This window comes from Microcebus murinus, chromosome 8, assembly GCF_040939455.1.
Source record: "Microcebus murinus isolate Inina chromosome 8, M.murinus_Inina_mat1.0, whole genome shotgun sequence".
NCBI lineage: Eukaryota > Metazoa > Chordata > Mammalia > Primates > Cheirogaleidae > Microcebus > Microcebus murinus.
In genome coordinates, this window is record NC_134111.1 from 101,536,036 (window position 1) to 101,548,349 (window position 12,314).

At 58.2% G+C, this 12,314-nt stretch overlaps 1 protein-coding gene across 1 annotated transcript in view; it reads left to right on the forward strand.

Annotated features, from left to right (window-relative positions):
• The window catches only part of MROH2A (maestro heat like repeat family member 2A), a 45,718-nt gene extending 35,838 nt beyond the window's left edge, over positions 1 to 9,880 (forward strand). The window contains exons 31-41 of the mRNA XM_012791573.3: positions 1,717 to 1,876; positions 1,956 to 2,149; positions 2,340 to 2,477; positions 2,946 to 3,060; positions 5,044 to 5,193; positions 5,285 to 5,467; positions 6,331 to 6,486; positions 7,917 to 8,048; positions 8,693 to 8,795; positions 9,092 to 9,157; positions 9,604 to 9,880. Coding sequence (XP_012647027.2) covers positions 1,717 to 1,876; positions 1,956 to 2,149; positions 2,340 to 2,477; positions 2,946 to 3,060; positions 5,044 to 5,193; positions 5,285 to 5,467; positions 6,331 to 6,486; positions 7,917 to 8,048; positions 8,693 to 8,795; positions 9,092 to 9,157; positions 9,604 to 9,725 — 1,519 coding nt within the window. The 3' untranslated portion in view covers positions 9,726 to 9,880. The remainder of the gene's footprint in view (positions 1 to 1,716; positions 1,877 to 1,955; positions 2,150 to 2,339; positions 2,478 to 2,945; positions 3,061 to 5,043; positions 5,194 to 5,284; positions 5,468 to 6,330; positions 6,487 to 7,916; positions 8,049 to 8,692; positions 8,796 to 9,091; positions 9,158 to 9,603) is intronic.
• The last annotated feature ends 2,434 nt before the right edge of the window (positions 9,881 to 12,314 follow it).

Consider the following 12,314-nt stretch of genomic DNA (forward strand, 5'->3'; position numbering starts at 1 on the left):
TCCGGTGAACCACTGATCCCGAGCCCAGACTTTTACAGCCTCATCGTGGGGAGCTGGAATCTGGATCCCATAGCTTCCCACATGCCCTGGGCTCCCCGGGGACGGTTCTGTGACACCCAGCACCATCCCCTGTGGCAGCCCTTTCCCTCTCGAGGCTCCTGTCTGTCCCCACTCCTTTCAACATGCGTCCTGAGAGGGCAGCGACTTGTCCAAGTTTCCAGGGAAGAAACGCCCCACCTGCAGCCCCTCAGGCGGTCATAAAGCAGAGAGCAGCCCCCTCTTTCTTCAAACAGCGTCAACTCCTGTGTGTGCTGCAGTGCCCCACAGGCAGCCGGGAGGGTCTCCCCAAACGAGCAGGGCCCAGAAAGAGGGGGGCAGGCATCCCCAGAGGAGCCGAGCCTGTGCTAGCGCGGGGAGATGAGGCAGGTGTCACACCAGGAGGCTGTGAACAGGCAAAGAGAGTTTCAAACACAGGCCTTGGCGCCAGGGCCACGAGGGCTGAGCCCCCAAAACGCAGCCCAGGCTGCGCACGGAGCTGCTCTGTGCAAGGGCAGCCCTGCGGCGGGTCCCGGTGAGAGGGCCGTGCGGGTTTTGTGATGGAATGAAGGCCGGGGCTCTAGAAGGCAGTGCTGGTGGGGGTGAGGGGCAGCGTTCGGGACAGCCCTGGGTGAGGCTGGCATGCCTGCTGGCCACGTCACACTGGCGTTCACTCTGTTCACTGATGCCTGCATACCCAGGAGCTAGCGACCACCCACGTACGATCTGCGGCTTCCCTGGGGCAGGGGTCCGGGGGTGGCCCAGCCGGGCCTTCTGTTCAGGGTTCACAAGACTGCAATCAGAGTGTCCACCAAGCTGCATTCGGAGCCCAGGTCCTCTTCCTGTTGGAACAGGTGGTTGGTAGAATTGTTTCTTGCCATCGCAGGCCTGAGGTCCCCGCTTCCTTGTTTCCTTGCACCACCGTGGCTTCTTTACTTGGTGCTTTGAGCGCGCTGGGCCCACCTCTCCACCTGATTCCTACCACCAGGGCCCCGGCCTCATCTTCCCCCACCCCAAACTCACCTGCACTTGTGCATTCGGTTTTGTGGATTCAACTCCTTTGTCAACTCGATCTTGTTAAATTATATCTAGACTAGTTAGACTCGTCACCTTAGCCCTTTAGAACTTGCCAGATCCCCACCTCTCTGTCCTCTGCTCCTCTCCTGGGCACGCCCCTTCTCGACAGGGCCCTGGGCTCTGACTTGGGGACCGGCCAAGCTGTTTCCAGTCCCAGTCTGGCAGGTTGCCTAACCTCTGCGTGCCTCAGTTTCCTCTCGTGTGGGATATGGAGTTAAAACATATTCCTCAGAGATGGAAGGGAGGCTTAGGTGGCGCAACATCAGCAAGCTCCTAGTGCCAGCCTGACACGAGTTGGGCACTTGGGGGCATAGTGCACGTGTTCACAAAGTCATCAGACAGTCGGCCAGAGGGGCCCTCCGAGGTCTCCCGGCAGGGGAGCCGGGCCTTCCTCAGGGCTGTGGGACTCTGAGCCCGTGCAGAGAAAGGGGGTTGAGCATGGAGTCGGGGGCCTGGGTGCTAATTACACAAACTTTGGCGGCTCCCTCCACCTCCCTGAGATCCAGCCCCAGCATTCAACCCCTACCCAGGGGGCTGCTGAGACAGCCTGAGGGAGTCTTGCCTGCCAGGAAGCTCACAGTCCTTGTGCCCTGCTTTGGTTAGCCACCTGACGGAGGTGTGGCTGGCCGTGGCCGAGAACATGTCCTTTGCCCGGACCATGCTCCACGGCCTGATGAGCCGGCTGCAGTCGCGGTTCACCCCCAGGGTCAACGCCACCTCCAAGGCTGACGTCTGGCGCCTGGCCGCAGTGGACCCCCTGATGGTGAGTCGCAGGGCGGGCAGGCCCTGGGGCTCCTCGGGGTTCTCCGGGCAGGAGCCTCAGCGCCCGCCTCTCTCTGCAGGCCCTGTGCACCACCCACCTTCTCATCCAGAAGACGGACCAGGAGGACACGCTCCTGGGCCTCCTCCCCGACCTGCTCTACACCCTCCTGCTGCAGCTCGCCAGCAGCCATGGGCCGGAGGCCGTCTCGCCCGACCTGAAGACGTGGAGGCTGGTCCACACGGGGCCCCTGCCCGAGGAGCTGAACCTGCAGAGGTGCTCTCGGGGGCCGGTGGGCAGGCGGGAGGCAGGCAAGGCAGCGGTGTGTCCAGCACAGCGTGGTTTTCAGAGCTCTCGGACCCACTCTCTCCTGCAGGTGCTAGGACCCGGCCTCTCAGCGCGGCAGCCTCCCCTGGCTGTGCGCTCCCAGCCGGGCATCGCGTCACAAGCTCCCACCTTCTTCCAGGATCACGATCAAGTCCATGCAGCTCTTGTGCAAGAGAATCGGCAGCGAGCGCCTGGCGCAGGTCCTGGAGGAGCAGGCCGTGTGGGCCCTCCTGGAGGACGGCGGGTCCTTCCTGGAGGGCGTGAGCCGGCTGGCCAGGTGGGGCCCAGCTCTCACAGGGTGGTGGTGGGACTTGAGAGGCCCCTTCCTGGGGACAGGAGGGCCTCCCATGAAGGGCACGGCCCAGTAGTGGTGGGATGTTCCATTTCTGGGGGAACTGCCACACCGCTCGACCTGTGTCCCAGACCCTGGGAGGCGTGCAAGACAGCGGGAATCTTCTCTTCCGGCTCCTCCTGCTCAGAGCAGGGGATGGGAGGTCAGAGAGAGGAGGCCGCAGGGGGCTTTGAGCAGGGCCAGCGCGGGGACTTGCTTGCCAGGTCCAGATCTCTGGGGCAGCCCTCATTCTCCGTCCCTTTTATAAAAAGTAGATGGAGATTAAGTACTTCGCCGACCACCTGACCAAGCCCTTTGGGGGAGGAAGGAGAGGCCCTTTGGTGTTAGGAGATCTGCCCCAGGCCAGCGTCAGGTGGAGCTGGGTGGGCCCTGACCGCGCCGTCTCCCGCGCAGGCTGTGCATGCGGCACGTGGAGGGCTACAGGCAGCGGCTGTCGGAGCTGGTGCTCAGGGGCATGGACTCGCAGGTGCTGAGCTGCCGCGTCAGCAGCACGGCCATCTGTGTGGAAGTGAGGCGCGGGCGTGGGCCCTGCGGGTGGGGGGGGGGTGCGGGGGTCCCTGGGCTCCTCCAGGGATGGCTCCTCTCTGGGCATCCGAGTCGGGGGCAGGCCAGCTCTCTGTCTTGGAGTGCTCGTTCCCTCACCTTCCCCTTCCTTACTCATCACGGGAGTAGTTCGGGGCCGGGCACTGTGGGGAAGAGAGGCTGGGACACGGCCTGTGCGCGGAGCCTGGCAGCCAACTGATGGGGACATGGTAGGTGCCAGCAACCTGGGGGCCCAGTAGAGGGCACCTGGGCCGTCACTGGGGCAGGCCGGCTGCAGCAGGACTCTGAGAGCCTCGGGGCCCCGCCAGCCGGGAAGGAGGCCTGGCTACCCTGTCATGCCGCTGGAGCGTTGGAGGGTTCCCGGGGAAAGGACGCCCAACATGCCATAGGAACCGGACAGCAGCCCCGGACGGGGGCTGGCAAGTGCTTCCTGTGGAAGGCCACATAGCAATTAAGTATTTTTGGCTTTGGGGCCAAGAGTAGCCGCAGACGATACATACACCGTGGGCATGGTTCCGATCAAACCCTAATTTTCATGTGTCATGGAATGTTCCTCTTTGGATTTATTTTCCCCATCATTTAAAAGTGCAAACACGATCCTTGGCTGTGGGCTGTGCAAAATCTCCCGGCCCAGCGCCAGGCAGCCTGGGACATGCTCGCCAAGCCACCTCCTGTCCTTGGGCTCCTCCCTGGCTCCTGCCGCCTCTGTGAACCCTCCAAATGAAGACGGGATGGAGAGGCATCCTTTGACATGTCTGGGGTTGGGACTCTCAGTGGCCAGGCCCAGGTGCTGGCATTCGGGGGCCAGGTCAGGGTCCCGCTGCTCCACTCAGCAGCTGGGCAGCAGGGGATCAGTGACGTGGTGTCTCTGTGCCTCGACCTCCACATCTGCCAGACTGGGGGCAGCAGTACCCACTTGACGGGGCGTCGGTGAGAATTCAATGAGATGATGTAGGCATTGCTGGGCTTCGTGGTGAGCACTCACCAAATGCCAGCTCATTAGTACTGTCCAAAAGTGGGGCTCAGCCTTTGAGAAACAAGTTATTTAAATTCTTCAGAAGTTGCTATGACTGTGTCATAAAGGATTTTTTAAACTCATGCTAAGAAGTTTGGACTTCATCCTGAAGGGCATTTCAAATGGGGTGTGATAGTCTTACTCACCGCTCTGCCTGGCCCCTAGTAGGTGCCAGTTAATGTCTAAGTGAGGGAAGTGCTGCACGAAGCCGCTGCCGATGCTGGTGTCCAGGACTGGCTGGAGCGGGGGTCGGGGGAGGAGACAGGGCGCTTGGGGTTCAGCCATGCCGATGGCGGATTACAGAACTGGACACAGCAGCAGTCAGTAGACTCACTTCCCCTCTCGCCCCTGGACTCACCCATTTGGTGTTTAGCTTTCTTTTCAGGACTCTTTAAAACACGGGCTCATGTGCATGTGCGCACACACACACACACACACATACACGCACACACACATGCATACACACGTATGCATACACATGCGAGCCAGGGGGTCCCCATCCGCCTGTGGCCTTGGCACTTTGAGTACTAGGCCAATATCGATTCTCCCGAATGACAGAGATTCATGCTCCCGTGCGTTTCTGCTCAGACTCGGGTGGGCCTGGCTCCGGCACTTGGCGGTTAACTCTGCCTTGTTAACTGGAGAAGTCAAGGGGACGTGAGCCTTGTTAACTGGAGAAGTCAAGGGGACGTGAGCCTTGTTAACTGGAGAAGTAAAGGGGACGTGAGCCTCTGTGTCTGGACAGGTAACACTGTCTAGCATTCCCCACGTGGTCCCTCACTGAATCCCACCACGACCCCGAGGCGGGCACTGGCGCCATCCCCTTGTCACAGTAAGCAAACGGAGGCACCGGGAACCCTCCCTCCGCTCACAGAGCACCGTCTGCGCGTGGCCCCCCCTCCGCTGGGGTGACTGCGGGATGTCTCCTCCTAGCTCATGAGCGACCCGATCCTGCACCAGGAGAAGCTGCTGAAGCCCGCGGTGCTGGCGCTGGAGAAGGGCACGGAGCAGGAGGAGGACGAGGCCCTGCGGGTGCTGTCCCTGCGCGCGCTTGGCAACATGGCCCTGGGCGCCCCCAGGAAGGTACCTCGCCCCGCCCTGAGGTCCCCAGGGCTGGGGGCCCCTGGGGCGCTCCTGGGTGGGAGCGGGGCTGAGCAGGCCTGCCGCCCCCCAGGTGAAGCAGTACCGGAAGCTCCTGCTGGAGAAGTGCCTGGGCTCCCTGCGGGGGCCGGGGAGCACCGGGGTGACCGCCGAGGGCATGGAGGCCCTGGCCAAGATCCTGGCCGAGCTCCGGGAAGGGGACGTGGGGGCCTTTTTCGACAGCATCTCCGAGCAGTGCAGAGTCTTCTTTGACAACGTGAGTCTCGCTTAGAGCCTCCCTCAGCTTGCGCTTCTCACCCCCAGGGAAAAGACGGGCTCCGGGGCAGACAGGGCTCTGCGGCTCCCGCCTGGTGCCCGCACACCAGCCGGCTGATCCACGCTCCAGAGAGTCAGTGCTGCGGGGTCTGAGGGCTCATGGGCCCCTCCAGCCCTGCCAGGAGGGAAGACCTTGCCTGTTTCACTCCTTGCAGCCCACAGATATCCCTGGATAGGCCGGGCGCGGTGGCTCACGCCTGTAATCCTGGCACTCTGGGAGGCCGAGGCGGGCAGATCATTTGAGCTCAGAAGTTCAAAACCAGCCTGAGCAAGAGCGAGACCCCGACTCTACTAAAAATAGAAAGAAATTAATTGGCCAACCAAAAATATATAGAAAAAAATTAGCCAACCAAAAATACATAGGAAAAAATTAGGGGGCATGGTGGCGCATGCCTGTAGTCCCAGCTACTCGGGAGGCTGAGGCAGGAGGATGGCTTGAGCCCAGGAGTTTGAGGTTGCTGTGAGCTAGGCTGACGCCATGGCACTCTAGCCCGGGCAACAGTGAGACTCTGTCTCAGAAAAAAAAAATACTCCCTGGGCACCTATGACGTGCTGGCTGCTGCTGGGCAGGGGGTGTGTTCATGTTCTACACAAGCCCTCACCCAGGAACAGACTGTCACAGGCCAGAGTAACGCCCAAGTCCCTGGAGGACTGTCAGCCCTGCCAAAGGAGTGACTCTGCCCTGATGCAGTGACCCAGCAGGCTCTGCGGGGCCCTGGCGTTGGAAACGGTCCCGGGAGAATGGTGAGGGCTTTCCTGGCCTTTTTGCTTCCTGCCTCAGCCCCTGTAACATCCCGGCCGCAGGAAAGCGAGCTGCTGCGTTTGAAAGCCTTCATCCTCTTTGGGAGGCTGGCAAAGGTGGTCCGGATTTCCAAGAAGCATTTCTTCAAAGGGGAAGTGAAGAAGGCCTGGGTGCCCCTCATGCTGCACTGCCAGGACCCCTGCTCCAACACGGCCCGAGTAAGATGCGCCCTTGTCTTTATGTCCCCACGTCTGGGGCCTGCCGTCCCCCAAAGGGACAGGTCCTTTAGCTCTGTTAGCTGCGGGCATTTCTCCACCCAGCTCAGTCTTCTCTGGAAGCCCAGGGCTGCACCCCAGCCCCGCCCTGACCCCGTCTCTCCATGGCTGGGGAGAGGGGCGTCTCAGCTCCGTGGGGGGACATGGCGTGGCTTCTTTCTCCAGCCACTGCCTGCAGCATCTTCTGTGCAACCCCCCTTTCTTCTAGTAGATTCCGCAACTGGCTATTCGCTTTTGGGCATCAGGACTTGGTCCCAGCCCCTGCTCGCTCCCCGTGGGGCAGGCCCGGGTTGGGGGCTGTTAGGGTACTGGAGGGGAGCCAGCCTGACTTATCCTCCCGCTCAGGGCCCGGCTTCTCACTTGCTCTAGGGCGGGCAGTGGGAGGGGGGGAGGACAAGTCTCACGTAGCCACCGCCCGCACACTGGGAACCTGCCGCCCCAGGCTCTGCGCCCGCCTTGACCTCCCCGTTCTTGCTTCTCTGTGCGTAGACTGGGGAGGGGGCGAAGGGGAAGTGGCTGAGGCTGAGGCGGTTCTGCCCCCTCCTAGGAAGCCTTGGGGATGGGGCTGGCCCCACACGAGGGGAACTCAATGTCACTTTCAGCTGGTGCCTTAGCCCCCAGTTCTGTGGCACAAGTCCCCTCGATTCCACTGCCTTGAGGGTGGCAGGTTTCTAGGCGGGGAGGGGTGGGGTGGGGGTGGTCGAGAAAGCATGCCCAGACCCGGGCTCTGCTGTGGGGTCCCTGGCAACCCTGGGCTTGAGTGTCACCACTCAAAGACCCCTTTTCCTTGCTAATCCCACCACCCCATCTTTAGCCCATGTTGTTCTTTCTTGTTTTACTAACCACAGTCCACTGGGGAGGAGGACGGGGTGTTTCAGGGAAGAAGCTGGGGCGCAGCCAGCAAGGGTGATGGAGTGTAATGAAGGTGCCACCAAGGCGGGCAGGTTGGGGAAGGGAAGCTTGGGCATGGGCATGAGCCACGAGCGGTGACGAGCCCACCCTGGGGAAGATGCCCACCCTGTCTTCCTGCCTCCCCTCTCCCAAAGCCAGAGGCTGGGGCGCTCGCCCTGCCCTGCCCACCCAAGCCAGGCCCCCAGTCCCAGACCCCCAGGAAGGGTGGGTCCCAGGCAGGACAGCTGAGGACCCGAAGGTGCCTCCACGGGGATGCTCACCAATGGATTCACAGCCCCATATTCAGGGTGGCAGGGGCTCCATCCCAGGCGGCCTCCCAGGAGCCACCAGCCCCGCCCTTCTGCTCTGCCGGGTGCCTCCCGGGCTGCCCTCTGGCTTCTTGCCAGCCCCATCCCTCTGCAAACCACCCTGGCCCGGTGGGCCTGACGCCGCTCTGCTGCCCTGTGTCCTTGTCCCTCCAGGCCTGCATGGCTACCATGTTTCAGTGTGTGCACTTCTGGGGCTGGAAGTCCCTGGAGAGCCCCTCGGGGCAAAGTGACGCCAGTGCGGACGACAGGATGGCCGTTTTCCAGACAACCATGTGCTCCGTCCTGGTGAGAAGCAGGGGACCAGCCCGTCCCGGTGGCCACACTCTGGCACGGAGCTTAGGGTTGAGGCTGCCACAGATTTCTTTCTCGTGACTCCTTTTACTTCCTACGTGTGAACTGTCGAGACCCACAGAAGTAGGGTGCAAGCTGCATGTCTCTTCTTAAGTTTTCTAGCAGCCACATTCAGAAAAGGCGGAAGAGGGGACACTAATTGTAATATTTGCTTTCACCCAGTGTAACTAAAACATGATCATTTCAACATGTAATCAATATGAAAACTATTATTGCCATATTTTACATTTTGGTGTTTTTCGGTAGTCTTCAAAATCCAGGAGGCTTTTTACTCTTAATTCAGACTGGCCACACTTCAAATGCTCAAGGGCCACCTGTGGCCAGTGGCCACTGTGTTGGACAGCACAGGTCCTGGACAGATGCAAGAGCCCCTCCAGAGTCCCACAGAAACGCAACAGGGGCTGACAGTCCTTAACTTACCTAGCTGCTGATGTGCTGTGTGATGCTGGGATGGGCGCTTGCCCTCTCTGTGCAGACCCTCCCAGTTGTGAGGGAACTGACACGTCAGACAGAGGGGAGCACTCTTGGTGAACAGGATTGCGTCCTCCAAGGCTGTGTGTGTTGCTTGTTTTTTGTAGACTCAGAAAAAGCCTGCCGTTCTCTACAGCTTCTTGCTCGAAACCATGGCCTACGTAAAAAATAACTTGTCAAGGATCAGAATCGCTGCCTGCAACTTGGCAGGTAAGCCGACAGGTCTCTGGATTCAGGGTAGACCGTGACGGCCACCTGGTCAACCCCAGCCCTGGAGGGGGAGGGAGACAGGCGGCAGAGTCCGACGCCTGCACTGTGCTTCTGTCCCGCCGGGCTTCCCACCTGCCCGATTTTGAGCCAGGCTTCCTCCTTGCTGACCTGGCCCAGGAAAACCTCTAACCGACGTCCCCATACGGCAAATCTAAATCTGTTGCAGGGAGGCACGCAGTGGTTTGCCTGCAGACCTAAGATTCGTGTGATAAGCATGTCTCTGGCTGTCGTTTTAGGAATTATGATGAAGCAGATGTCTACACATTATCTGAAAAAGCTGGACTTCCCGGCATTGCGGAATTGTAAGTAGTGGAGGCTCCATTATACTCTGAGTCCACAATTCACCAAAACTCATTTAGGGAGCTTAGACTTGGGGCGGGGCTGGTGTAACCGGGACAGAGAGGGAGGGACGCGCAGGGGAGGACCGTCCAGGAAGACAGCTGAGGATGGGTGGGCTCCATCTTGTGCCCTGTTGTCTCCCCCACGCACAGCTATTCATGAAACGCTTCTGCCCTGGTGCTGCAGGCGGGGCCTGTGGGCATCTTGCTGGCATGTTAGGGTGGCCCTGGAGCCTTGAGAGGTCTGTGATGTGTGAAATCACACAGCCCCACTGCCGTCCTCTGGCTTCACACAGGAGGTTCCAAGTCCGCCTCTTGCCCGTCAGCTTGCCTGGCCTGCAGCTGACGCCAGGGCACATGTGCGGTCCTGACCAGGGGGCCTGACTCCTCCTCTCTGTGCTCACTCTCAGCTCTCCAGGAGCTACAGCTGGACACGGATCCTGGGGTCCGGAGGGCAGCCCTGGAGACGCTCAAAGTCTTGGATAGCTGCAATCAGAACTGGCTTTTGGCTTTACCTGGAGGAATGTCCTAGGCATGCCAAATGTAAGATGCAAACTGTCTTCTCAGAGTGCCAAATCCTACACTTGTGATGCAAACCCTCTTTAATTTGTAAGGAAAACACTGTTGTAAAATAATCAGTATCCCTTCCTTCCCTTCCACTGGAATAAACCTCCGCTGCCATTTGGAGTGCAGGCTCCTGACTGCGATGACATCTCACAACCTGCATCATGGGGCAAAGGGAACTTCAGCCCTAACTCACCATTTCATTCCCGCCTTGCCCTGGAGTGTGTCAGACGGACCCTGGGCCCAAAAGACCCGAGACCAGCTTTGTGTCTTCACGTGCACTTCGGTCCCACACGCGCTGAGTGTGCCCACTGCCAGGATCTGTGCCAAGTCCAGAGGGAGTGCCGACCTATTGTCCCTCTGCCCACCCAGGCACCCGTTCTTAAAGGGAAAGGTAGACATCTACCCGTCCAGCAGACCAGGACACATCAGAGGGAGAGGAGGGCCGCAGCCAGGCTGGAAGTGGTCGTGGCACAGGAGGGAGAATGTGCATCTGCCTGGGGACAATCCAGGAGGGCCTCATGACATTTATGGCAGGCCAACCGTCACCCTTCCCATGGAGTCCCAAAGCACGTTTGGACTCCTGGAACAGAAGTTGGCTGAGGGTCCTAGAAACATGTAAGGGAAGAAGGGGCACTGTGGGAAAACTTTTCCTATACTCAGGCCATTGGCAGAATAGGCTTGTTGTCCCCAGAGCAGGTGAAAACAGGACTTCCAAGATGTTCCCACTACAGCTGCTGAAGGCAGTCACCATACGGGGTCCCATCAACAGGAGGGTTGCTGACAGTTGAAACATCAATCCATGCTTAAGGCTTCTCTAGAATAGTGGTTTTCAATAGTAGTTTTGTAACTCCCATGGAACAAATAATGAAGTTATTTTCTACCAAGTGATGGAGCGTGTTGCTGGACAAGCTTGGACACCCCTGGCACAGTGGGGATGGGCATGCTGTCCAACACACGTATGGGGAGAGGGCTGTACATCTGTATAACTGGCTCTCCCCTCATACCTGTGCAAAAATATTTCTAGATGCTTTATAGACCTAAAGGTGAAAAACGACATCGAGGACAACATAGTATTTTTGATCCTAAGTGTAAGGTTTTTCTTTAAAAAGTAATAGATGCCAGGAAAAGGGTTAAGCTAGCTGCTTGTCTTAGTTCACTTAGCGTTGCTGTAGCAGAATGCCTGAGGCTGGATAATTTATAAAGAAAGGTGTATTTACTTCATGATTCTGGTAGCTGGAAAGTCCAAGAGCATGACGCCTGCACCTGCTCAGCCTCTGGGGAGGGCTACATGCTACATGCAGACCTGGTGGGGAAGTGGAAAGGTGGGTATGTGCAGAGACCAAGCATGAAGGGGAACCTTGCTTTATAACAACCTGCTCTTACAATAACTAATTCAGTCCTGAGGGAGCAGGCACTCCTTAGAGATGGCATTAATGTGCTTGTGAGGGATCCTTTGCCATGATTCAAACACCTCCCACTATACCCCACCTCCTGATCCTGTTACATTGGCAATTAAATTTCAAGACAAACTACATTCAAACCATTAGCACTGACTGTGTTAAGATATAACTTTGGTACATAAAAATGCCATAAATGTAAAGGACAAATCATAGAAGGGAGCAGTTACTTGCAACTAAAATAAAACTGGATTGGTTCCTACGGTAGGATCCAGAACATACCCCAAACAGTAAGAAACAAACAGGCAAACAGAAACAGTGAGAGGACACTGGAGAAACCAGCACTCCCAGGAAGACGTGCGAACTCAGGTCACCAAGAGAAAGCAGATCGTGATGCAACACACTTCACACCCACCCTAGCTCAAAGGCTGCCAGCAACATGGGGAAGTGGCACCTCTCACATTGCTGGGTTTAGCGCAGCAGAATAGTTGTTTGGGAAAGCAATTCGGCATTATCAGGTAAGTTAAAGATGCACCTATCCATAACCCACAGTTCGCTTCTAGGTGTGTGCCTCAGATAAATTTACACTAGTGCACAAGGACCCCGGGCGATGTGTTTCTATCCAGATGCTCAGGACAGTGAAGTAACTGCCTAGTGAATGCTTAAAATGAGAGAAGCCCACATGCATTAGCTCCTGTCAGAAGTACATGGTGTTAAATGATTCACATGGAAGTTAAAAACATAGAGACTATACGGCACATAGTTTGTGGGTCCTTTACTGGCAGACCTTATAAACTGGCTAAGACCCACGCCAGGTTCCTTCTGCCTCACCTTCCACTAGATGATCAAAACTATTTCGCAGCCCGTCTGCAGCCAGGCCTGGCCCAGCCAACAAGACCTCAGCACAGTCTGCTGGGCTTGAGGGAAAGGTGAGACACAAGCCGTCTGGGTACGAATGATGGTTTTCCTAATGACAGGGAAAGGACGGGTTGTGCGCTTCTTAGGAAGCAGCAGGCCAAGGAGAAGGCCTAGAATCGCAGGGGCCACTCTGCCCTGGCCGGGCCTGAGCCAGCAGCCCACTCCAGCCTCCTGCGAGGTCTAGGGCTCTCGGCCAGGTTCTCGGCTGTAAGCAGCATGCGCCTGCCTTACTGATCCAC